This window comes from Gymnoscopelus braueri (assembly GCF_963280865.1).
Source record: "Gymnoscopelus braueri genome assembly, chromosome: 21".
Classification (NCBI taxonomy): domain Eukaryota; kingdom Metazoa; phylum Chordata; class Actinopteri; order Myctophiformes; family Myctophidae; genus Gymnoscopelus; species Gymnoscopelus braueri.
Genome location: NC_137623.1, coordinates 7,580,519 through 7,608,318, shown reverse-complemented (window position 1 = coordinate 7,608,318; position 27,800 = coordinate 7,580,519). Strand labels below are relative to the sequence as shown.

At 41.2% G+C, this 27,800-nt stretch overlaps 2 protein-coding genes across 2 annotated transcripts; one reads left to right on the top strand and one right to left on the bottom strand.

The window, feature by feature from the left end:
• Nucleotides 1–212: 212 nt before the first annotated feature.
• LOC308077527 (kelch domain-containing protein 3-like) lies at nt 213–1,016 on the bottom strand (the record flags this gene model as incomplete). Its single annotated transcript, XM_080418275.1, has 1 exon — nt 213–1,016. One exon carries the CDS (start codon nt 1,014–1,016, stop codon nt 213–215), a length of 804 nt encoding a protein of 267 aa, XP_080274401.1.
• Nucleotides 1,017–11,732: 10,716 nt separating this feature from the next.
• Nucleotides 11,733–26,414, top strand: LOC308076800 (uncharacterized protein). The gene is made up of 6 exons (XM_080417282.1): nt 11,733–12,012; nt 19,405–19,734; nt 20,292–20,546; nt 21,872–22,111; nt 23,666–23,815; nt 26,066–26,414. Exons 1-6 carry the CDS (start codon nt 11,964–11,966, stop codon nt 26,215–26,217), a joined length of 1,176 nt encoding a protein of 391 aa, XP_080273408.1. The 5' UTR covers nt 11,733–11,963; the 3' UTR covers nt 26,218–26,414.
• Nucleotides 26,415–27,800: the final 1,386 nt, after the last annotated feature.

Here is a 27,800-nt window from a genome sequence, read left to right as displayed (position 1 = left end):
CTACAAGCTCACAACGCGTCGCATCGCGTTGTGAGCTTGTAGATCTGCTATTTTCAAATAGCTGATGTATATGTTAAAGTGCTCATGTGGCCCATAGTCCCTTCTTTTGGGCTGGTTTTCCTAGACCTGGTTGCTTGTTTCTCTCACCGAATCTGGCAACACTGTCTGGAACGTGTTTTCTGCCATCATCATCATCATCATCATCATCATCATCAGTGGCTGTTGGTAGTCATGGCTGCCAGCTCCCACCTGACGTCATGTGGGAGTTCAGACTGCTCCAGACCGTACTGAATAACCACTAGTTTGCATAATGTCTTCAGACTAGGACTTAAGTCTAGGATGTACATGTTATCAGTGGCTGTGGAATCTTTGTATCCTCCAAAGAGGATGACGCGATCTCCCACCATGCAACAGCACGTCCAAGACGTCCTTGAACCCGGGCCTTTCCCCTTGGGCTCAACCTTCTTCCAGGAGAAGGTCTCTGGACTGAATTTCCACAGATCATTCAACCAAATATTACAGTCAAAGCCACCAAATATGTACAGCTCTCCATTGTAGGCAAAGGCTGAATGACCAAAGCGTCTTTCTGGAAGAAGCTGTGCAGAAGGTGTGCTCAGCCAGCAGTTGGTCTCTGTGTCAAACACTCTGATGATGTTGTTGCAAACAAACGTGGCCCTATAGCCCCCAAATAAAAACATCTTTGTCCCGATGATGGTGGTGGAGTGAAATGATGTAGCAGGTGGTGAAGTGCCTCTGTAGTTAATTAAAGACCAGACCATTGTGGCAGTGTCCAACTTGTGGATGTCATTAGTGGGTCCAGTCAGCTTTTCGGATCCTCCATGGATATACATGACCTTCCCCAAGACACAGGCTGAGTGGGTCCGCCTCCGCTCTGGAACGGTCCCAGAAGCCTTGGGCATGAAACATCGGTGGGTGTCGACATCGAAGGCATAGATATCATCTCCCCAGATGTAGATGATATCTTCTATCAGCACAGCTGTGTGGCCGGAGTGCATGTAAGGAACCTCGAGGAGAGGTCGTCCTCTTCCAGTTGTCACTGGGGGCAACTTCATCCAGCGTAAGGACACTGTGTTAAAGATGTGCACTTCCATCTGATCACTGTTGTTTTTAGGGTACATTCCAAAGCGGTACACCTTATGTCCCACCGTCACAGCAGAACAAAGGGCTCCCTCTGGCCCTTCCTTCTCTTTGGTCATGCAGCGCAACATCTCTCTGTCTCTCCTCTCTTCTTTGTCCCTATGTCTCCTTGTCTGTCTCTCTCTCTCAACACCTACACTATCTTATATAGACTGACCAGTGCTATTGTCTGATGTCACATACAATACGAACTGTGACGTCGGGCAAGATTCAGGCATGTCCATATTTAACACGCACACACGTCAGCATTATGACACGAGGCATGGCCATATATAGCTTGTATATCTGCTATTTTTGAATAGCCAAAGTATAAAATAATGGTTAAAGTGAAGTCAACACATTGAGTGCCAAGGACGTAGATCTACGTTGTCCAAAATCCAACCGTGTGACGTCGTCCCAAAAAACATCACTTCCGTCCATTTCTATATTAGGATTTGTAGAAAAACATATATTTTTTTGTAGTGAAAACCTGCCATTTTCAACAGGTGATCGCTCCAAAATGACGGGACCCTCCCCCACCCCCCCGGATACTTTTACTTTTACATCCGGGTGCACGTTGTGGCTTCTGCGGCTCTCCAAGGATCGCCAAAACACGATTAAAAACACCGGCACTCTGATGATTTGGATGCATAGTACCTGGCACTCAATGTGTTCAAATCTAAAATGACAGATGCTTTCCCGGTCTTAACAGGTTAAATGACCCTCATTTGATAACCTTTGTATCTCTGGGACCCCCCCAATCAACACTGTCATCAGTGTTAATGTAACTCTGAGAGTTAACACTCTGAGAGTTAACACTCTCAGAGTTACCACTCTCAGAGTTACAGACACATAGTTGGCCATTTGATTCCTATCGATCATTTGGCAGGGGACCCCCTGGAACCCCTTCAAGGACCCCTGGGGGTCCCCGGACCCCACTTTGAGAAGCACTGAATTAGGTGTTACGTTATAATACTAGAGCAGGGGTATTCAATGTTTTCAGACCAAGGACCCCCTAGCTGAGAGAGAGATGAAGCAGGGACCCCCTCTATATTGTATAACATTTTGTTTCAGATTAAACTTTTTTAGTTTACTTGGTCTGCTCTTTGTTCCCTCTACACCTCTTTGCCAAAAATAGCCGATCTACAAGCTCACAACGCCTCGCGTTGCGAGTCGTTGTGAACTTGTAGATCGGCTATTTTTGGCTAAAGTTCTCCTCAGGAAAAGGGATGCTAGGGTTCAAGTGGTTAATGTAAAACATAAAAATCACATCACACAAAGATTTGGCGGACCCCCTGTAGTAACTCTGAGGACCCCCTAGGGGTCCCGGACCCCCTGTTGAGGACCCCTTTACTAGAGTGTTGCCACTACATTTCTTTCCTCACTTAGATTCTCTAACCTGTTGAATCACCTTGTCGTTGCTGCTGTTGCATATTTGGTCTTCTCGGCTTTGACCTTGCTCACAGACGGGGGGCGAACGTGTCTCTCTGATGGAGCCGCCACCCCGACCCCAAAACCACCGCTCTCCAGCTTCCCTACGCTGCCTTGGGACTCCTGTGGCTGGAAAAGGTTTATTACGGGATGGCATCCAGTCCAGTGTTAATTTCATCGACTAAAACTATGACGAAAAATGTTCGTCGACTACCTTTTTTTCACTGACAAAAACGAACTAAAAACTAAGCTATGATGACATAAACTAAGACTAAATATATTGACAATTTCGTCAACAAATAAAAACGAGACTAAAATGTTAATGAGGGACGAGTGGAGAAGAGATCCACTAGAACTAAAAGACAAGTCTTGGTTGCGCTCGGGTGTTGCGCTCTGAAAATAGCCTCTCTCTCTGCTATTTTCAGCATGCAACCACGTGTAAAATCAGCCATTACGACGCCATCAAGGCACCGGCAAAAAAGAAAAATGTCGACAAAATCAACTGTCAAATCAAAATCAAAATCTTACATTTAGTCGACAAAAACTAGACTAAAACTAAAACTTTTCAGATGACTAAAATATGACCAAAACTAAATGAAATGTTCGCCATAAAACTATGACTAAACTAAATCAAAATTCGCTGTCAAAATGAACTCTTGATCCAGTCAAACGTCTATCAAATGTGACGCTTCACTACAAACACTACGGCGCCTCATATAGTCAGCCTGTCATTCAATAGAATAAAATGGGACACATTCATGCTCAATAGGGGGGCCCTCTGGGCTCACATACTGTACAGTATGGGCCTCTCCTATTGCTCTCAATCAGTGGTGGAAAAAGTACTCAAATTCTTTACTTAAGTAAAAGTACCAATACTGCAATATAAAAATACTCTGTTACAAGTAAAAGTCCAGAATTAGAAATTTACTTGAGTAAAAGTACAAAATTATTGGCATCAAAATGTACTTAAAGTACCAAAAGTAAAAGTACTAAATATTTGAAAATAGCCGATCTACAAGCTCACAACGCGTCGCGATGCGACGCGTTGTGAGCTTGTAGATCTGCTATTTTCAAATAGCCTAGGTTTGAAATAGGTTTAAAGTGGTTAGTGTATGTTTCATTATATCATAATTTATATCTGAAAAGTAACTAGTAACTAAAGTTTTCAAGTAAATGTAGTGGAGTAAAAGTACAATATTTGCCTCTGAGATGTAGTGGAGTAGAAGTAAAAGTATTGGAAATTGGAAATACTCAAGTAAAGTACAAATACCTAAACATTTTACTTAAGTACAGTACTTAAGTAAATGTACTTAGTTACTTTCCACCACTGCTCTCAATGAAGAGAACAATGCAATGGGGAAGTTAACCACCCATTATCCTTATCGGTGAATTGTACATTGACTGACCTTGCTGTCAGCAGCAACTGTGCTCTCGCGATCGTCCACCAAGCTGTGGGATTGATGCAGCAGATCTCTCGCTCTCTGCTCGTGTTCCCAGTATACACAGACATTAAATGTTTTTAATTCGTTTTTTAGAGTGGATTTGCTATTTTTTATTAGTTTTTATTTTTGAAAACGCTAATAGTTTTAGTTAGTTTTGATTAGTTTTAGTTTTTTTCATACTTTGGGTTATTTGTCAGGTGCAGGATTGAAAAGGTAAGTATTGTGTAATAAAAACTTTAAGCACCTCACTGAGGCGCTGGATAGATTCGCACACAGTGTTTGTTTGTTTGTTCGTTTATTTCTAATCAGTGCTAAATAGCCCTATATTCCAGTAATCATTGCCATAGCGTGTTTATTTCAGTAGTAGGGGTCTCCCAGTCTCTCCACCTTTTTAGTAAACAGAAAATACATTTTCAAGTTGGGATACCAACTGTATCCAGTCAGGGGAGAGAACTCATACAGGATAAACAAGTGAAACTGGACCTGGAACACTATGAAATTTAAGCTGATAAATGAACCTTTTGATGGGGTTTTTCTCCTCTGAATGGGTAAAACTGAGCAGCATGTGATGGTCAAACCCACATACATTAATATGTAGATATACCTCATTGCTCACTGAGGCTGTGTACATCAACATCATTACCATAGTAGTGTCAGCTTGTCATAACTCTAATGCTAGAATCATACCTGAGTTGTATAGAAGTACCTGAGGTGAAAACTTGACTTTTCAGCTGTTTTCCCAAGTGGCCGCTCTACCTCCTAGGCCAGCTCATTGTAAATATCAAATCACATTTTAATTATTATATTTAATGTATGTATGCTGTGGCTGTAGTGGGGGTGGGGGTATGGGGGGTGATGAGGGTGCGGGTGGGGGGTTATGGGAGGGCGGTTCAGCTCAACCGATTGGATTTTCAGGCCCATTTTCATGTGAAGGACCCCCACATTGACATGTATTAGGCTTCATCTAAACAATATTTTCTGCCAGGGACTCGCATAAGAGAAGATGTATGCATTTTTCACAATTTTTCAGGATTTATCAAAATGTTTCAAAATAATTGCTGATCTACAAGCTCAAAACGGGCAGTGATTGGAAGTGTTGTGATCTTGTAGATGAGCTATCCCAAACAAAGTATAAAATAGGGTTAAAGTGGTTAAACTGTTCCTTTGTTTTGCTGTGGACCCCCTGGGAACTCCCTCAAGGACCCCTGGGGGTCCCCAGACCACACTTTGATAACCACTGCTCTAAAGACATAATAAAAATTATATTATTTAATTTAAATCAAACACCACACTTTGAGACCCACTGGTGTAGCAGTGTTTCCAGTGAGTCAGCACACCTGTTTGACCAGAATGGAACAGAGCCTTCATTAGTATGATTGGTAACACCCTGTGAAGGAAGTAAGGAAGAGGCCCAGTTTCTTTACAATATGGCTGCTGTGCATAGAGCCTACTATTATCTTATTGGTGTGTAGGGTCTGGTCTCAGGGAACACCTGATGGTAGAGACCTCAGATGTATTGTGGCTGTGGTGAGGATGTTGTTGAACTGTGTTCATCTACCTGATGCATTATTAAGTAAGTCATGTTTCCAAGTTGGTAAATATTCATGCCTTAAGTTTGTTTGTGTTTATTGACTGTTATTGTTATATTTTCCACCATTTAGTCCAGTCATCATTGACATAATGTCATCCCTGCATGGAGTTTGAATAAACAACTATATGAACCGACATGCTTTAACAGACAGAGTTATCTGTTCTTTGAAAAGACATTCAACTTCACACCCAACCTGTTAACGTTTACAAAGCAATTCATCTGTAATCGGATAAATGGATAAAATGTCAATATCGTGTATAAATAAATGTAATAGCTGTTGTGTTGTTTACAACTGATTACAATGAAGAACAAAGATTCATGAATGAGCCACCATCACTAATAGAGTTTTTATTTGTATTTACTGGTATGGTCACTACATGGGTATTGTCTTTGTGATTTTATTTGGGCATTGGATATTTATTCAAATGACATGATGACATCATAATTGACATGATTGTAATGTCACCCATGGGCCATGGCTGGTATTTAGGTGTGACTGATTAAACAAAATGTTTCCTCGCTGAAAATAAATCACTAATTATGTTTTTCATCATAGACGGAGTGCCTTGGATGTATTTTCTGTGCCAGTCTGCTGTCCTGCTCCATTTGGGAGTCAAGAAGTGAAAAACCTTTTGGTCAGAGATAAAGTACCTTTAACAGCCAGTAGGGGGAAACCTCACACTTCTAAATGCTAATTGTGAATGCAAGGAGGTTGATTACATAATACAGTTTACTAATGGTTTTTAATTGCAAAATATCATAACAAAGCTTACATGTACAGCCTTTATAGACAAAGTAAAATAAATTGAATATCTGCATAATTTTTCAAATTGAATAAATATGTATACGTACAGTGGCCTTTCCAGGAATTAATTTTTTTTGGGGGGGGCAAAAACAACCAACAACACTACAAAACTGTCCGCTCTACTGAATGGATACAGTGGTGAGTGGCTGCCTGCCCGTGAATGGATGAGCAGCCTGCTGACCACTGGGTTGGTGTTTTTTCTTTCTCCTTTTTTTCCGTCAGTGTTTTTCTAGGGGAGGCGAGATCACACTTGGGCTGGCGGCCGCCACCCTTGCTTCTACAGTTAATACGCCACTGTATACGTACAATAATAAGTGTGCCAGTATTCTCAACTTTCAGCCACATATTCTATGTCAGCAGATAATTCTGCTTTGTGTTTCACACTGTTATCACACGTGGTACTTTTTATGTCAATTCAGCCGTGGAGAAATCCACAGCATAATGTCAACATCAGAGTTATTATCATCTATAGAAATAACTTCTGCTTTCTCACTGTTCTCTTTCTCACTGTCTTCTTACTGTAGCATCCTTCTTACTGTAGCATCCTGGACTGTTATTATTATTATTATTATTAATATTATCATCAATGTCTTATCATCTTACTGTAGCATCCTGGACTGTTATTATTATTATTATTATTAATATTATCATCAATGTCTTATCATCCTACTGTAGCATCCTGGACTGTTATTATTTCGCATACGTCTCTGTCTTATCATCGTAGTGGCCTGTGCTGCTATTATTGGGTGGGGGTGAATACCAATCCCTATATGAGCTATAGGGATTGTGGTGTGAGGATTAATGTGTGATGTTATTTCATGTAAAAAGAAAAAAAAATCAGTTACAGGTTCACTGTGTGAAGGTAGAGACGCGAGGCTCTAACTCATCAGTTACAGGTTCACTGTGTGAAGGTAGAGACGCGAGGCTCTAACTCATCAGCTACAGGTTCACTGTGTGAAGGTAGAGACGCGAGGCTCTAGCTCATCAGTTACAGGTTCACTGTGTGAAGGTTGAGACGTGAGGCTCTAGCTCAGGGATGTCAAACATACGGCCCGCGGGCCGGATCAGGCCCGCTAACTAGTTTAATCCGGGCCGCGAGATGATTTTGCAAAGCATTAAAAAAAAAAATTTAGTGCCAAAAATGTTTTAATTGTTTTTTGGCCAAGTCTACACCTGCAACCACACGTAACTTCCACTTTCCTCTTCTTCTTCCTCGTCTTTGTATTGGTATTGTTTGTGTTGGAGTGCCTCAGTGCGGCTGCAGAGTTCATGTGCAACCTCTTCCATAGAGAGATAGAGACACTAGAAACTCTGCTGGAGACACAAAACAAACTGTGTAGACTTGCCCCTTTGAAATAAAATGTATTTTGGCACTTAAAAAAAAAAAAAAAAAAAAAAAAATCTTAACGGTTATCGATTAATTAATCGGTAAGGCCTAACGGTAAACGGTTAATAAAAGGTCTCCATTTGGCCATCCCTATTTGTGAAGTTTACATTTTCAGAATGTGCTTGTACTAACTAAGACTAAGTAAAGTAAACAAAGAAAACTATCTGAAGTTGTTATTATGCCATGATTTTACCGGTCCGGTACCGGTCCGGTACCGGTCTGGTACCGGTCCGGCCCTCTGGCCCTCCTCGATGTGGCCCCTGACCTAAAATGAGTTTGCCATCCCTGCTCTAGCTCATCAGTTACAGGTTCACTGTGTGAAAGTAGAGACGCGAGGCTCTAACTCATCAGTTACAGGTTCGCTGTGTGAAGGTAGAGACACGAGGCTCTAACTCATCAGTTACAGGTTCACTGTGTGAAAGTAGAGACGCGAGGCTCTAACTCATCAGTTACAGGTTCACTGTGTGAAGGTAGAGACGTGAGGCTCTAACTCATCAGTTACAGGTTCACTGTGTGAAGGTAGAGACGCGAGGCTCTAACTCATCAGTTACAGGTTCACTGTGTGAAGGTAGAGACGTGAGGCTCTAACTCATCAGTTACAGGTTCACTGTGTGAAGGTAGAGTCGTGAGGCTCTAACTCATCAGTTACAGGTTCACTGTGTGAAGGTAGAGACGCAAGGCTCTAACTCATCAGTTACAGGTTCACTGTGTGAAAGTAGAGACGCGAGGCTCTAACTCATCAGTTACAGGTTCACTGTGTGAAGGTAGAGCTGTGAGGCTCTAGCGCATCAGTTACAGGTTCACTGAGTGAAGGTAGAGTCGTGAGGCTCTAGCTCATCAGTTACAGGTTCACTGTGTGAAGGTAGAGACGCGAGGCTCTAGCTCATCAGTTACAGGTTCACTGTGTGAAGGTAGAGACGCGAGGCTCTAGCTCATCAGTTACAGGTTCACTGTGTGAAGGTAGAGACGTGAGGCTCTAGCTCATCAGTTACAGGTTCACTGTGTGAAGGTAGAGACGCGAGGCTCTAACTCATCAGTTACAGGCAGGTTATTGTTTCCAGTCTGCCCCCGAGTGTCTCTCTGTTGGCCCAGTTTTCTAGATGACCCCATGACCTTTGGGCCCCATGACCTTTGGGCCCTTGAGCCAACTGGAATGGGATCTGAAAAATCTAACTGATACATCTTGATCACATGACACCACAGATAACGTGTACCGATTTGTGAGTTTTGGACAAAATCTAGTAGTAGCTAAAAGTGCGTTTTGAAGAAAACACACTAGCACTGGCAGAAATTGTAATCTGGTACAAACAGGGCTTAGGGCATGGTCCCACCGCACTTTTATTTGACCTCTGGGGCGGAATCTGCCAATGCTTTGTCAATGCAAATGCATGGATTCATGGAAAAAATGCGCTAGACCATGAATCCACACATTTGCATTGACAAAGCATTGGCAGATTCCGCCCCATAGGTTAAATGAAAAAAAAAAAAGAAGTGCGGTGGGGCTGCGCCCTTACGCCATGATCCAAGGAATCCAGGGAAAATAAAGATGTCGATTGTAAGACCTACGGTTCGAGAGTTATAGGCCAAAACGTGAAGTCGGCTGTTGTAGCGCCAGATTCGGGAAAAAAATTGGGATGGAGGTTCTTCCTTGGCACAGGAGTTAGGAGTTGTGGCAAAAAGTGTGTTTAAAAAAAAAGCAACATGGCGGAACACTCGCCAGGTGGAAATGGGCGTGGCTTATTTGTGGAGTTGCGTAATGATTCAAATAATCCAATTTTGATGTGTGACCTACGATTAAAAAATGATAGGCCAAAGCTGGAATCTGCCTGTTATAGCACCACTATGAGGCCAATTTGAAACATTTAGGGATTCCTTGGCCTAGTCCGAATGTCTGTGCAAAGTTTCACGGCAATCGGAACATCGTTCATGATTTGAGGCATTTTATTAAAAACGGACCAATCCTGCAAACTTAGAAGCCATGCAATCAGGATGGAATATGAAACATCGGACAGATCTGTCTTGATCACATCACATGACTATAGAGTTAATGTGTAACAATTTGCGTGATTTTTGGACAAATTTGTAGGAGTGATATAAAAATGGGTCTCTTTTTTCGATTTTTCGATGCAGTTACTATATCGTTACACCTCTAGTTTTACTGTACTGCTGAGCCAGTTATGCCAAGGAGGGAGGACTGGAGGAGAGTGATGAGGATGGAGTGGTTGATGGTGTCAAAGGTCAGGGAGGAAGAGGATTGAGCGGTCCATGAGGAAGAGCATGGAGAGGTCAGGGAGGAACAAGGCCATGATAGTCAGCCTATGGGCCGGGGAGACGCCATTGGGAGCAACTGGAACCGGAAGTTTGGTGAAATACATTTGAGATCTATGGCATCCAGCTGGACCAGCTTGAGAACAAACACTATTTCTGAATGATTGCGTCTTTTGTCAGTTAATCGGTTCAGGAATATAAAAGAAGACATATCACAGGTTGTATTCCAATCCGTTGTTTTTCGTGCACACTGTATAATGTTATTGAGGCATCTAAACAGCGGCATGTGTCGTTTCTGGCAGTGTTGCCAGATTCAGTGAGAGACATAAGCAACCAGGTCTAGGAAAACAAGCCCAAAAGAAGCAACTAGGGCACTAGGCCATTATGAGCACTTTAAACCTATTTAATCTATACATTGAAAATAGCAGCTTGTAGATCTGCTATTTTCCAAAAATCTTGAAATAAAATGTGGAATATTTGGAAGATTTTTGAAACATTCTAACGACACAAGTCTTGTACGGGGCTCCCTGGCACAAAACATTTTCAGATGGGGGTTGGGGGACAAATACATATTAATTTGGGGATTCATGGCTTGAAAATATTTGAGAACCACTGGCTAAAATAAATTTAATTTAAAATTGTGAAGCAAGCCCAAATAAGCAACTAAGCCCCCAAAAAATGCAACCCACAGCAACCAATATTTACAAGAAACTTTAGATAGCTCAATAAACGTATACAGAGTACACATTGAAAAGCAACACAGCAGAAAACAATAAGTGATATGTCTTCTTTTATTTTCCTGGGCCAAGTATTTCACAAAGGTTGCAGTCGTTCAGAAATAGTGTTTGTTCTAAGCTGGTCTACCTGGCTCTCATTAACTCCAATGTATTCCACGGCTGCAGTTTGGCTCCCAGCCAATCTGCAGAACTGCGAAATGACATAGATGTCCGTAGCTTCTTTTTATATACCTTGAGGATGGAGAGGTCAAGGAGGAAGAGGATGGAGACGAAACAGGAGTCAGCAGAGAGGAGAATGTAGTTGACACAGTCTTATGTAATAATTACATTTTATAATGCTTAATTAATCATGGAGTTGTATTTTCTTAAAGGTCTATTAATATATCACAATGAAACAGTGAGGTGTGGTCCAGCAGTGTGAGCTCCAGGCACTCAAAGCAGCAGTCGTACCCAGACAGCAGAGCTGACAGGTGGGGAGGAGAAACACAGACCTGGGGCTCGTCTCTGGAAGATGGTAAAGGAAGAGACATATATTTTAGGTGATACGATGCCATACCTTTGCCCAATCTTTATTATTGTATTACTTTTTTTTTGGCCAAATATGTATTACTTCCTGATATACTAGTTTAAAACTTGGTTTTTAATATTCAGTAAGTTCCAGAGTTATACTGAAGTGTGTTTCAGTCAGTCATGTGACCACCTCTGCCACCTCTTCTTTTTTTTCATCAGAAAAACCCTCCAAACAGCACTTATTTTTTTCTTCATAAAAGGCGGTTATACTTCCTGTTTCCTCTAAACAGACCAACAAACACCAAATGTTTTATTATTGGTCAGAATCTTGTGTTGCAATGTAATGATTACACAAGAGAGGGTGTGTTTTATGTCTTCATGTTGAATCTATCAGTTGATGTGAAGCTTCTCAGAGTCACAGAGACACATCTCTACATCCACCTCTGACCTACGACCTCCACCTCCTCTCCATCTGACCTACGACCTCCACCTCCTCTCCATCTGACCTACGACCTCCACCTGCCTCTCTATCTGACCTACGACCTCCACCTGCCTCTCCATCTGACCTACGACCTCTTACCAGCTCTCCTCTCCTCTCCTCTCCTCTCCTCTCCTCTCCTCTCCTCTCCTCTCCTCTCCTCTCCATCCAGAACACATGGAGACTGTGTTTGTTCTACTGCTGATGACAGTTGGACTGTCTCATGGTGAGAAGCTGCTTTATTCACTATTTAATTTAACACATTATATATATTCACTATAATATCTACTAACCATATTCACTATTATATATTCGCTATTATAATCTACTAATAATATTCATATTCACTATTATATCTACTAATCATATCCACTATTATAATCTACTAATCGTATTCATATTCACTATTATATCTACTAATCATATCCACTATTATAATCTACTAATCATATTCATATTCACTATCATATCTACTAATCATATTCACTATTATATCTACTAATCATATTCATATTCACTATTATATCTGCTAATCATATTCACTATTATATCTACTAATCATATTCATATTCACTATTAAATCTACTAATCATATTCATATTCACTATTATATCTACTTATCATATTCATATTCACTATTAAATCTACTAATCATATTCATATTCACTATTATATCTAATGTCAACAAAGTTGTTTAATTTCATTCACTCTATGAAAAAGAGACACATTTATTCAGATAAATGTGATTTGCTTTCATCAGTCACATTTCCCAGTGATCAGTTGTTTCGTATGAAAGAAAATACAGTGCATGTTTTTTTACTTTCCATTGACAATGTTATGAAGTCACATGCATTTTGAGTTTGTGTATGAACACGGTTTAGGAAGCATATGGGCAATACGGGCCGAGGGCCAGACCTCAAAAATAAAACAGAATTTGAGGCAAATTAATTTAACTCAATTCCAAATATTGGTAATTAATATTTACAATTTCAGTCCCTATACCTGTATTCCACTGATGGAGGTTATTTGCGATCAGCTGTTTCATACGTGCTCTTCAAAGAGATAGCGTCTGGGGACAGAGAGTCTCTGTCTCCGGCTTCAGACAGCAGGCATAAATTTAACTTTTGAAAAGTTCATCTGTGTAACTTAAGTAGGCCTACATATTATTTACTCTGAATCATGTTTAGGCTATCATGTTTCACTCAAGAGTGTAAATGTAACCATTTCCTAAACCCTGTTCATGTGCCTAATTCAAGCTCACCACTACAGCGATCTCGCTGTTTTAAGTTTTTGTCATAAAGATATTATATCGGATCTCATGGTTCCCATTCACGTTCCCATTCACGTTCCCATTCACGTTCCCAGTTATAGCCTATATTATTATTTCTCTGCCTGTAAACCACATGAAGTGTAGCACTAGACAACATGTGAGGTGTGAGTGGTATTGAAACGATATTTAAAATGGTATCCCTGCTGTGTGGGTGAGAAGGTGTCAGAGCCTGTGAAACCCAGAGGCGAGGCAGTGGTCAATGGAATTGAGGATTCATTTTGATCTGAAGTTGGTCTGTTGGTCTTACTGCCGTCATGCAAGTGTTAACTCACTGCCAGCCCGGGCGGGGAGGAGGGGCCGCTTCAGCTCCTCTGAGCAGATCCACATGGACACCATGTGACTTGAGGACGCACACAGGTTGTGACTCGTTATTATTTAGGCGGCGGAGACATTTCCAGTTTAAGCTTATCTTATTGCCTACTGTATATATATTTCAGCCATTTTAAAATGGCGATCTACAAGCTCACAATGCGTTGCGATACGACACATTGTGAGCTTGTAGATCTGCTATTTTCAAAAGATTTTTTTAATACATTTGAAAACTTGAAATGGGACATTCTGCACAATGAGTACTTTCTACTTTTGGTTCTTTAAGTATATTGATATCAATACTTTGGTACTTTTACTCAAGTATATTTTGAATTCCGGACTTTTACTTATAACAGAGTATTTCTACATTGCAGAATTGATACTTTTACTTAAGTAAAAATGTTTATTACTTTTCCCACCACTGCCCGGTTGGTTGCCCATGGTGCAGAGCTTGTTTTTGGGGTGGGAGAGATGGGGAGACAGTGAGAGGAGGAGAGGAGATGGGGAGCCAGTGAGAGGAGGAGAGGAGATGGGGAGCCAGTGAGAGGAGGAGAGGAGATGGGGAGCCAGTGAGAGGAGGAGAGGAGATGGGGAGCCAGTGAGAGGAGGAGAGGAGATGGGGAGCCAGTGAGAGGAGGAGAGGAGATGGGGAGCCAGTGCAGTGAGAGGAGGATGGGTGTGATGTGCTGCTATTAACACACTCTCATCAGGATCCTAGCAATGCTTTTTGTTTTATGGAAGAGAGAAGAGTCGTGTGGAGCGTTGTCCAGTCCAGGGTGTTTTAGAGTAGAGAGAAGAGTCTAGGACGTGTGGAGCGTTGTCCAGGGTGTTTTACACTCGGGTCCATTTGGTTACATTTGTACACTCAGGGTCCATTTGGTTACATTTGTACACTCAGGGTCCATTTGGTTACATTTGTACACTCAGGGTCCATTTGGTTACATTTATACACTCAGGGTCCAATTTGGTTGCATTTGTACACTCAGGGTCCATTTGGTTACATTTGTACACTCAGGGTCCATTTGGTTACATTTATACACTCAGGGTCCATTTGGTTACATGTGTACACTCAGGGTCCATTTGGTTACATTTGTACACTCAGGGTCCATTTGGTTACATTTATACACTCAGGGTCCATTTGGTTACATGTGTACACTCAGGGTCCATTTGGTTACATTTATACACTCAGGGTCCATTTGGTTCCATTTGTACACTCAGGGTCCATTTGGTTACATTTGTACAGTCAGGGTCCATTTGGTTCCATTTGTACACTCAGGGTCCATTTGGTTACATGTGTACACTCAGGGTCCATTTGGTTACATGTGTACACTCAGGGTCCATTTGGTTACATTTGTACACTCAGGGTCCATTTGGTTACATGTGTAGAGTTAACACTAATCATTTGACAGTGTAGAGACATAACCATGGACATGGTCGCCTATATGGACGCGTCCATATAGGCGACCCAGGCGACCGCCCGGAGTGGCAGTTTGGAGAGGCGGCAAAGAAGTGTTGACAAAACATTTTTTTCTTTTTTTGTGGTGTAGTACTCTGAAATGAATGATGACACTTGCGCGATCGGTATTCTATCACTTCTTTGTCGTTTGCAAGTCACATCTCTGTTAAAATGAGTGAATTAACCTTGTGATACTGCCTGTCTGCCCTATTGTTGAAGAGTTAAGCTAATGCAAGTAAAACCAGTCAGTCACACACTACAAAATGCTACCAAATAAACCACCATCAGAGCTGCAGTTTTGAGGAATGGTGAGACATGCGTGCTTTTGTTATACGTAGCTGTTGATATTTTATGAAGGCAAAAAAAAGAAAAGGACAAACATTTCATGCGCGCTGGGGGGGGGGGGGGGGGGCATCCGAGAAAGCTGGCAATTTGGGTCTGCACCGCCCTGACCATGGTACAGATGAAAGATGTCAGATAAAGTTAGTGCTGACATCTTAACCTCAGCTTCTGTTTTTACACTCCTCTTCTTCCTCTGTTTGTGCGTCTTTACCAGAATAACTCCTCCTCTTCCTCTATCAGTGCTGTCCTGTCCTGTCCTTGAAATGGGACATTCTGCACAATGAGTACTTTCTACTTTTGGTTCTTTAAGTATATTGATATCAATACTTTGGTACTTTTACTCAAGTATATTTTGAATTCCGGACTTTTACTTATAACAGAGTAGTTCTACATTGCAGAATTGATACTTTTACTTAAGTAAAAATGTTTATTACTTTTCCCACCACTGCCCGGTTGGTTGCCCATGGTGCAGAGCTTGTTTTTGGGGTGGGAGAGATGGGGAGACAGTGAGAGGAGGAGAGGAGATGGGGAGCCAGTGAGAGGAGGAGAGGAGATGGGGAGCCAGTGCAGTGAGAGGAGGATGGGTGTGACGTGCTGCTATTAACACTCTCTCATCAGGATCCTAGCAATGCTTTTTGTTTTATGGAAGAGAGAAGAGTCGTGTGGAGCGTTGTCCCGGGTGTTTTAGAGTAGAGAGAAGAGTCTAGGACGTGTGGAGCGTTGTCCAGGGTGTTTTACACTCGGGTCCATTTGGTTACATTTGTACACTCAGGGTCCATATGGTTACATTTGTACACTCAGGGTCCATTTGGTTACATTTATACACTCAGGGTCCAATTTGGTTGCATTTGTACACTCAGGGTCCATTTGGTTACATTTGTACACTCAGGGTCCATATGGTTACATTTGTACACTCAGGGTCCATTTGGTTACATTTATACACTCAGGGTCCAATTTGGTTGCATTTGTACACTCAGGGTCCATTTGGTTACATGTGTACACTCAGGGTCCATTTGGTTACATTTGTACACTCAGGGTCCATTTGGTTACATTTATACACTCAGGGTCCATTTGGTTACATGTGTACACTCAGGGTCCATTTGGTTACATTTATACACTCAGGGTCCATTTGGTTCCATTTGTACACTCAGGGTCCATTTGGTTACATTTGTACACTCAGGGTCCATTTGGTTCCATTTGTACACTCAGGGTCCATTTGGTTACATTTGTACACTCAGGGTCCATTTGGTTACATGTGTAGAGTTAACACTAATCATTTGACAGTGTAGAGACATAACCATGGACATGGTCGCCTATATGGACGCGTCCATATAGGCGACCCAGGCGACCGCCCGGAGTGGCAGTTTGGAGAGGCGGCAAAGAAGTGTTGACAATTTTTTTTTTTTTTTTTGTGGTGTAGTACTCTGAAATGAATGATGACACTTGCGCGATCGGTATTCTATCACTTCTTTGTCGTTTGCAAGTCACATCTCTGTTGCAATGAGTGGATTAACCTTGTGATACTGTCTGTCTGCCCTATTGTTGAAGAGTTAAGCTAATGCAAGTAAAACCAGTCAGTCACACACTACAAAATGCTAACAAATAAACCACCATCAGAGCTGCAGTTTAGAGGAATGGTGAGACATGCGTGCTTTTGTTATACGTAGCTGTTGATATTTTATGAAGGCAAAAAAAAAAAGAAAAGGACAAACATTTCATGCGCGCTGGGGGGGGGGGGGGGGGGGGGGGCGCATCCGAGAAAGCTGGCAATTGGGTCTGCACCGCCCTGACCATGGTACAGATGAAAGATGTCAGATAAAGTTAGTGCTGACATCTTAACCTCAGCTTCTGTTTTTACACTCCTCTTCTTCCTCTGTTTGTGCGTCTTTACCAGAATAACTCCTCCTCTTCCTCTATCAGTGCTGTCCTGTCCTGTCCTTGAAATGGGACATTCTGCACAATGAGTACTTTCTACTTTTGGTTCTTTAAGTATATTGATATCAATACTTCGGTACTTTTACTCAAGTATATTTTGAATTCTGGACTTTTACTTATAACAGAGTATTTCTACATTGCAGAATTGATACTTTTACTTAAGTAAAAATGTTTATTACTTTTCCCATGGTGCAGAGCTTGTTTTTGGGGTGGGAGAGATGGGGAGCCAGTGAGAGGAGGAGAGGAGATGGGGAGCCAGTGAGAGGAGGAGAGGAGATGGGGAGCCAGTGAGAGGAGGAGAGGAGATGGGGAGCCAGTGCAGTGAGAGGAGGATGGGTGTGATGTGCTGCTATTAACACTCTCTCATCAGGATCCTAGCAATGCTTTTTGTTTTATGGAAGAGAGAAGAGTTGTGTGGAGCGTTGTCCAGGGTGTTTTAGAGTAGAGAGAAGAGTCTAGGACGTGTGGAGCGTTGTCCAGGGTGTTTTACACTCGGGTCCATTTGGTTACATTTGTACACTCAGGGTCCATTGGGTTACATTTGTACACTCAGGGTCCATTTGGTTACATTTATACACTCAGGGTCCATTTGGTTACATGTGTACACTCAGGGTCCATTTGGTTACATGTGTACACTCAGGGTCCATTTGGTTACATGTGTACACTCAAGGTCCATTTGGTTACATTTGTACACTCAGGGTCCATTTGGTTATATTTATACACTCAGGGTCCATTTGGTTACATGTGTACACTCAGGGTCCATTTGGTACAAAGTGTTTTAAATCACATGATTAAATACAGTACAAAGTGTTTTAAATCACATGATTATATACAGTACAAAGTGTTTTAAATCACATGATTAAATACAGTACAAAGTGTTTTAAATCACATGATTATATACAGTACAAAGTGTTTTAAATCACATGATTATATACAGTACAAAGTGTTTTAAATCACATGATTATATACAGTACAAAGTGTTTTAAATCACATGATTATATACAGTACAAAGTGTTTTAAATCACATGATTATATACAGTACAAAGTGATGAATTCTGATCAATAATATCTTCTGTTGATACAGTCAGTGTGTGGCTGATGGATGATGTAAAGCAGTCACATGGTCTGAATCCATGCTGAGTGACATACAGATGTATATATATCACTGTTTCATGTCAAGGACCCCACAATGATATGTATTTGGCTGCATGGACCCCCAAAGATTTGAGTTAAAAATGTTCGCTTGAAAATATATATACACTATATTAAAACAATTTCTAAAATGTTCACAATCTTTCAAAAATGTGCAGATCTACAAGCTCATATATCTGATATATCTGAAAAGCCAAAGTATAGAATATGGTTAAAGTGGTTAAAATGATTGTGATGCTATATTATTGCCAGACCCAAGGGGTCGGGCTTACATGAGGCTTTGTATCTGTTTCGTCCATACATGGGCAGGGGTCATTTGTCCTCCGGCCCCAGCCAAAAAAAAGTTTGTGACGTCCCCTTTCGTCATGAACTATTCATGACATCATGAACTTCAGTTATAAAGTGGTTTGTAGGTGTGTGGGTCTGGCAGAACCATGTCTCCTGGTCTTGTTATTAACTCATTTAGCTGGCGACCCCCTGGGGGTCCCTGGACCCCACTTTGAGAACCAATGACATACAGGATGAATCAGTCATGAGACACACACACACACACACACACACACACACACACACACACACACACACACACACACACACACACACACACACACACACACACACACACACACACACACACACACACACACACACACACACACACACACACACACACACACACACTGGGAAGCGAAACTGAAACTGATCTCGGAATGTAAATAAAACAGCGTGATCGTCTATTAACCAAATTAAACATTAGGACGCAGATCTGCGTCCTAGATTACTCTGGCAGCCCACGGTTTTATCTAATAGGACGCAGATCTGCGTCCATGGCAGCTTATGTGTTAAGTCATCTGTGGTTACATACATCTGTGGTTACATACATCTTGGGAAGTAATAGCTATTAGACGATCAGTTATGACTATAAGAAATTATAGATGTTCCTAATGTTTTTATGTGTTATGTAACTTATATTTCATACTATCCAGGTATAGAGACCCACTGTGATGTTACTTATTTATCTTATATTTCATACTATACAGGTATAGAGACCCACTGTGATGTTACTTATTTATCTTATATTTCATACTATACAGGTATAGAGACCCACTGTGATGCCAGACAGAATGGAGCTCAATGTTATGCAGCTGTTGGAGGAACCGTTGATCTACGACTGGTGGAGAAGATTGAGACAGGACGTGAATACGACTGGTCAAAAGAGGCAAAATACCACGTATTCCAGTTTAGAAAGAATACCTTTAAGGCTGATGATACATACAGACACAGATCATCCTTTAATGTCAGTAGTGGAACATTTAAGCTGAGTGACATCACAAGGAGTGATGAAGCTCATTATGTCCTTTTAATTACTGACTCATCAACAGGACAGGCCATTGAAACTAAACATCTCCATCTGTCTGTTCAAGGTAAAGTGTTACTAATAAGAACTGATATAAAATAATCAATAATCATTGACAACAACAACATATTACAGTATCTCTTAGAGACAACATCAACTTTCTGTTGTTGTTAAGTTTAGTTTATAGTAGTTTAGTGAAGTTCAGTAAAACATTGTTATAAACCTTTACTGATTACACAAATGATTATGTTCAGCTCTGAGAGAACATCTTCATATCATAGTTTGTTTTATCATTGATTAATTACTATGAATCTAAATGATAAACACTACATTAATATACCATAATATTTTTTTCCCCTAATTACATGCATATATTTTACCTGTAAAAGTAGAAACTAGAAGAACTGTGGATAAAATGCATCAATGAAGCACTAATATGTCAGAAATACAATTACAAATAGTGACTTATACCACAAAGTTATTCTCATGCATTTAGTATATGATCATGTCCAGTTGCTCTGGACATGATCATATACTAAATGTAAACTGCATTATGGTACATTGTAAGTCTGACATTGTTACATCTACTTTCAAATGAATGTGTTTTAACTGTGTGTCCTCCAGCTCCAGTGTCTCCTCCTAAGCTGTCCTATGAGTGTCTGTCCCAAGGACAGATGAGGGCGTCCTGCTCCTGTGAAGGGGACAGTGTCCAGTACAGCTGGACTCTGGATGGACAAACCCTGACAGACAAGCAGCTCCTCTCTGGACATCATGACACACAGAACATCACACTGACTCTGGGTAAATCTGGACTCCTGGTCTGTGACGTTAGCAACAGTGTTAGCAGTGATGTTGCTGAACGGGACAAACCTTGTCTAGGTGAGACTGAACATGATTATAACTGATGCTGATGAACATGGCATTAATGAATAATGATGATAGTAATATTTTTATTGTCTCCGCCGGAGGCGGAGAGTATGTTTTCGCTTTGTCCCGCTGTGTGTTCACCTCCCTCCTAGCCAAGCTAACATTGGTCAAGCTCCACGTGACACTTGACAATATGTTGACACCAATGCTTTTGATTGGCTAAAGGGACGCATGACGAAATAAAATCCTATAAATAGGTGTGTCACTTCAAAAAGCATTTTTTTCTTTTTGAAGTGAGGTAAGACAGGATCAATCAGTCTTGATTGGAACAGTACCTTCCAGTACAAATCACCCGTCCGTGCGTGTGTGTGTCCCTCTGAAAACACCTAACATTGGTCAGTTTCACGTGACATCACAATATGTAATATAAATATATTAATAGCTTAGACAGGAGAGGCTGAGATCACACAATGCAACTAACTCCCATTACGCAAACTGAAGAAGCAAATCATCATCTGAAACCTGATGAAGAAGCAAAGGCGCAGAAGGCCAAAGCTAAGAAACAGAGAGAAAGAACACTTAACAGAGACAAAGAATCCCTAAATGACAAAAAACGAAGATATATCTTTTACCCATTTCTCATTAGATACAGTAGATACATGTTCTATTTTAAGTAAGAATTAGAACATTCCTAGAGAACTATGGTTAAAGATAGGGTAAGTGATTTCATTTGATTAAAATAGCACGGGTCTGCTGGCGGAGACTTGTGCTCCGAGGAGCACATTTTCTAGTTAATAATAATTTAGTCTCCTCGTTGGTATTCGTCACAGTACATTTGTACATAGGTGAAATTTGTCGCCTGAATTTAACCCATTCTAACTATTAGGAGCAGTGGCTGATATTAACCCATTTTGGGCGGGAACCCCTTTTTGTAACCTTTTTGAAAAAAATAATAATAATAATAATAATAATTCAAGGGTTTTTGGTGTGTGGAATTGATAATAAATAATTTGTTGTTTGGGTGAACTACTCCTTTACAGCACTTAGGACCAGTTAGGGGTTCAGTGTCTTGCTCAGGGACACTTTTACACTACCGATAATATATCCGTAAAAGTAGAAACTAGAAGAACTGTGATTCTATTGCATCAATGCAGCACTATGTCAGAAATACAATTACAAATAGTGACTTAGTGACAAATAGTGAAACTAAGTTGCTCTGGACATGATTATCTGCTATAAATGTAACTGCATTATGGTACATTGTAAGTTTGATATTGTCTCATCAATCAAACTAACGTCTTGTGTCTTCCACTGTGTTTTAACTGTGTGTCCTCCAGCTCCAGTGTCTCCTCCTAAGCTGTCCTATGAGTGTCTGTCCCAAGGACAGATGAGGGTGTCCTGCTCCTGTGAAGGGGACAGTGTCCAGTACAGCTGGACTCTGGATGGACAAACCCTCTCTGGACATCATGACACACAGGACATCACTCTGACTCTGGGTACATCTGGAGTCCTGGCCTGCAACGTGAAGAACAGCTTTAGCAGTGATGCTGCTTATGAGTTCATCTCACCATGTCCAGGTGAGACTGAACATGACTATAACTGATGCTGATGAACATGATATTAATGAATAATAATAATAATAATAATAATAAAAATAATAATAATAACTAGAAAAAAGTTTCCGCCAGCAGACCCGTGCTATTTTAATAGCACGGGTCGTCTTGGTAGAACGGGTCGTCTTGGTAGAATGCGCGTGGTTTTTGGTGTTCTGCAGGGGCGACTAATATGTAGTGTCTGCATCTAAAAATAAATCTTCTTGAAGCAATGTGTCATATGGGAGTCCTCGTAATTGACTGGTTTGTTCAAATGCTTGTCTGTCTTCTTCATCTTCATTGTCTTGAACAGTTTCAGCAGTTGGTGTGTTTGATCTATGTCAGTTTCCTCTAGTGCTACATAATGTATTTGATCAAGGTGGCCAATTGTTACAGTATTAAGACTTCGGCCTTGTTGTGGGATCAATTCAACTCTATAGTCCTCTTCTGTGTTACTGTTTTAGATGAGTATGCTTTCTTAGCTTTGGCCTTCTGCGCCTTTGCTTGACCAATGTTAGGTGTTCTCAGAGGGACACACACGCACGGACGGGTGATTTGTACTTGAAGGTACTGTTCCAATCAAGACTGATTGATCCTGTCTTATGGCTTTTTGAAGTGACACACCTATTTATAGGATTTTATTTCGTCATGCGTCCCTCTAGCCAATCAAAGGCATTGGTGTCAACATATTGACACGTGTCACGTGGAGCTTGACCAATGTTAGCTTGGCTAGGAGGGAGGTGAACACACGGCGGGACGAAGCGAAAACATACTCTCCGCCTCCGGCGGAGACAATAATAATAATAATAATAATACTTAAAGCTGCAAGCAGCAATGCACGGGCCCTCGCAGCTCTGTCCACAATACAAGTCTGTATGGCAATCAGCTGAAAAGTTAGGCTACATAGCTTAAGCAATTACAGCCCGTCTTAATGCACCTAGCAAGTTTCGTAGGTTTACCATGCTGGGAACTGGAGTTATGGCTATTTAAATCCCAGCCAATAGGAAGACAGAGGGGGCAGGGCTTAATAAATTACAGCTCATCCCTATTGGTGGTCTTGGTCGAAAAAACACATTTGGACTTGGTAGCATGCTGCGAACTGGAGTTATGGCTGTTTAAAGCCCAGCCAATAGGAAGACAGAGGGGGCGGGGCTTAATAAATTACAGCTCGTCCCTATTGGTGGTCTAAGTCCACATACCAAATGTGTACTTAGTAGCTTGCTGCGAACTGGAGTTATGGCTGTTTAAAGCCCAGCCAATAGGAATTGTAGATGGCATTGGGATTGAAGAGAAACGCCCCATACAGGCCTGTACGCCAGACTCCTTCCTGAAAACAAATGAAAATTAGTTTTCTGGAGGGAGGGGTTTACCCAGGCTACTACTATGCAGTGCTCGGGCCCTAATAATTTAGTTCCCTTGTTGGTATTTGTCAGAGTGCATTTGCACATGTAGGTGAAAAACTTCCTCCGCATTTAACCATCCTAACTAAATAAATGCACCATTTTATATTTACATCTGTCCTCCATGTTTGTCTATTAGGATTCAGATTCATCAGCTGCACCTCCTCCAACGGGACAAAGATACCTCCACAGTGGGTGTTTGATAATGACACCCAATGTATGACACCTACCACCACCTCTATGACACCCACCACCACCTCTGTCCCAACCAGTGAGAGTTCCAGTGTGGGTAAGGAGTCCAAAATATAAACTTTTCAGGAGATGAAAAAAACATGTTTTTAAAACAACACAATACTGCCTCATTAAAGTTGGTATGGTGACTTAATGGTGGCTTAAAGAACAGACACTTTACCCAAATACAGCTCAAGTGGAGTTAGGAGTTTTTTGACCATTAATGAGGCGTTTTTTTCCCCGTCTGACTTGGTCATTCTAATTAGGTGGTTAGTTAGGTGGTTTGAACGACAGTTTGAGGATCCAATGGAGTTAGGAGGTTTAGTCAGAAGAGCTTTTTAATGCTTTTCATTGGTTCAAATTTGTAAAACCCACACACAGACGTAAAGGGTGTTCAATAGAACTGATTTATATTTTTAAAGTTGAAAAATGGAGATGGCTGGTTTCTGCCCGGCAGTGACGATAAGAGCATGAGAATTGTTTATAAGATGTTTTGACTTTCATGTTGTTCACATGGAGACCATATGACACACAGATATCAATCAATGATTAAAAACTGTCCGCTCGGTGGCTCAGTGGTAAAGTACCTGTCCACCACCACTGTCAGGAATGACTTCGAAGAACCCAAAAGCAGTACGACAGACAGCAATGATCAAAGTTCAGAGGTTTATTAACCAAAATAAGCAACCCATAAAATGGGGAAGGCAAAACAGGAACGGAATATACAGATGGCTTTCAGCCTATGTACAGCACTAAACATTCACTAACATCAAACGACGACCTGACAAGGAACTGAACAAACAGGGGAGACTATATAGACACAGGGTTAACAGGACACAGGTGAACACTAGACAAATCAGCACAGGGATTGGCTGGGGCACAACAGGACACAGGTGGGGAACATGACTAATGCATACTGGTGAGACAAGACAGGAAGCGATAACAAGGCAGACAGGAAACAATACTACAAAACAAGAGTAGACAACATCAGGGCAAAAGGCAACAGAGTAACAACAATACAGATAGAACATGAAGTATGCCGAACATACAATAAGCAGAATACAGAACATGCAGTATGCACTTCGGCCTAAAGTGTCCACGACCCTATAGGGGCATTCAAGGTCTAAATAATAAAGTCGGCCTAACCGGCCTAAAGTGTCCATGACCATACAAGGGCATACAGGTCTAAATAATAAAGTCAAAGTCCACGGCCCGAGGAGCGGACCGTGACAACCACAGAGTCTAGGTGTCACAGTGGTAAAGAACCTGTCCAGAGTCTAGGTGTCACAGTGGTAAAGAACCTGTCCAGAGTCTAGGTGTCACAGTGGTAAAGTACCTGTCCACCACCACAGAGTCTAGGTGGCACAGTGGTAAAGTACCTGTCCACCACCACAGAGTCTAGGTGTCACAGTGGTAAAGAACCTGTCCAGAGTCTAGGTGTCACAGTGGTAAAGTACCTGTCCACCACCACAGAGTCTAGGTGGCACAGTGGTAAAGTACCTGTCCACCACCACAGAGTCTAGGTGGCACAGTGGTAAAGTACCTGTCCACCACCACAGAGTCTAGGTGGCACAGTGGTAAAGTACCTGCCCACCCCCACAGAGTCTAGGTGGCACAGTGGTAAAGAACCTGTCCACCCCCACAGAGTCTAGGTGGCACAGTGGTAAAGAACCTGCCCACCACCACAGAGTCTAGGTGGCACAGTGGTAAAGAACCTGTCCACCCCCACAGAGTCTAGGTGGCACAGTGGTAAAGAACCTGCCCACCACCACAGAGTCTAGTTGTTCAAATCCATGGCGGTGCATCTGGCTTGCAGGCCGAGCAGGGGCGTCAATTGGATATGCCAAGGTATGGCAGGTGAAAAAAAACATTATAAAAAAAAATAGGATAGGTGTCCCTTATTTTAATCTCTGGGAGTTGGCAACCCTAACCTTGCCATACCTTAGCTTTTGCTGAACTGACGCCACTGAGGCAGAGCGTCTATATGAACACATTTAGCCTGTGTTCAGGGAGGGAACCCGGCAGAGGAGGATCTGTGTTGAACGTACTCCTATGGGCTGGGGCGGAGCCTGTCAGGTGGGGGGTGTTGAATGGGAGGAGTAGGACGAAAGTGCTACGTCCTCCCGGTGGAGGCTCCTCACTGGCAGGTGAGCCAGTAGGAAACAACAGCAGTGACAACAAACAAATGACAAAAAAAGGAGTACAAATAATTGGCTATACTAAATGTAGATAAACATATAATAATGATAATTGTGTAAAATGTATCTCTTGTGTTGTGTTGTGTTGTGTTGTGTTGTGTTGTGTGTAGATCACGGTGTGTATCTCTACTTCCAAGTGGCTGAAATGTGCTTCCTGCTCATGGTGAGTGTTGGATTCTACATTTACTACAAGATGAAGACCCGCCCTCCTCCACAACAAGACCCGCTTTACTGCAACAGGGTTGTCATGGAAACCCAGTAACTCCTGTGTTTTAAAGGTAGAAAAGTGATATTTTGTTCAAAACAAAACGTTTTTGTTGTTGAAAGGTTAAAGGAGTAGTTCACCCAAACAATTACTTTTTTTCTATCAATTACACCATGAAGACTTGAATTAATGCAGATGTTTCAGTTTTTGTCTCATTCCTGAGACAATAATTTGATGACGGGCAAAAAGATGCTAATGTAGGCCTATCCGGTAGGAGACTACCGGAGAGACCGCCGGTCATCAAATTATTGGCTTAGGAGTGAGACACAAAACAAAAAATCGCCATGAATTCAAGGCTTCATGGTGTGATTGATAGAAAATAAGTATAACTACTCCTTTAAAGCACTATATTCTGATAGTAATCATTGCTATAGAGTGATTGTTCAGGTTGTTGCACATTTTCAACAGAATCAGGGCAGAAATACCTATTTAACAGCTTGTGTTCCAGTACCAATTTAGTCTGCTCATTTCTTTGTGTCATCACTTTATCCTGCATGAGTTCTCTCTCCTGATTGGATCAAACTTTTTTTTTTTTTCGTTTACTAAAGAGCTGAAGAGACAGTGAGACTCCTGTTACTGAACAAACACTCTATAGCAATGATAACTATCAGAATATATAGTTGTTTAACACTTATTTTAACAAAGGTATATCACTTACCCTACCTTTAAACTCTATGCTCTTTTACTTTTCAGCCCCTCTTTCTCTCTCCACTTTGGACTGTGAATCAAATAGAATCAGATTGTATTTATGTTTTTACAACCGTATAGTCGGCCAAAGTGCTGCACAAGTTAAAAACAAAGCAGTACGTCAAAAGTAAAGGACAAAAACATACATATTATGATTTACAATGTAGGCATTTATCAGACGCTCTTAATCCTTAGTGATTTACAGTAATCAAGGTAAACACAAGGTAATACATTATATGCATAGAGACAGTGTTAATGTGTCAGTAATCATACTGTAGGTAAACTAAGAACCTATCATCAGTCTAAACATTATAATATCAATAAATAAACTGTACATTGAAACCATATAGAAACTATAGGATGTCAGGTCAACAAATGAACCTGGCATCTGTCTAAATAACATGCTATCTAAATGACATTTTAACCTTTGAATAAGACTGCATGGTCGTCAAGGCTACGGCCTGCAGGCTAATAACGTATGTGTGTAAACACACACACAGACACACACACACACACACACACACACACACACACACACACAAGAATTAAACAAGAATTATACGTTATTAATTATACATTATATGTAGGCAGTGATGGAAGGAGTACTCGCATGTAAAAGTAAAAGTATCAATACTGCGATAATGAGAAACACTCTGTTACAAGTAAAAGTCCGGAATTCAAAATGTACTTGAGTAAAAGTACAAAAGTATTGGTATAAAGATGTACTGAAAGTACCAAAAGTAGAAAGTACTCATTATGCAGAATGTCCCATTTCACAAGTTTTGTGAATGCATAAAAATGTGATTCGACGCATTGTGAGCTTGTAGATCGGCTATTTTCAAATGGCTGAACTGTAGGGCTGAGGTGTTTAATGTATGTTTTGTAATAATAAT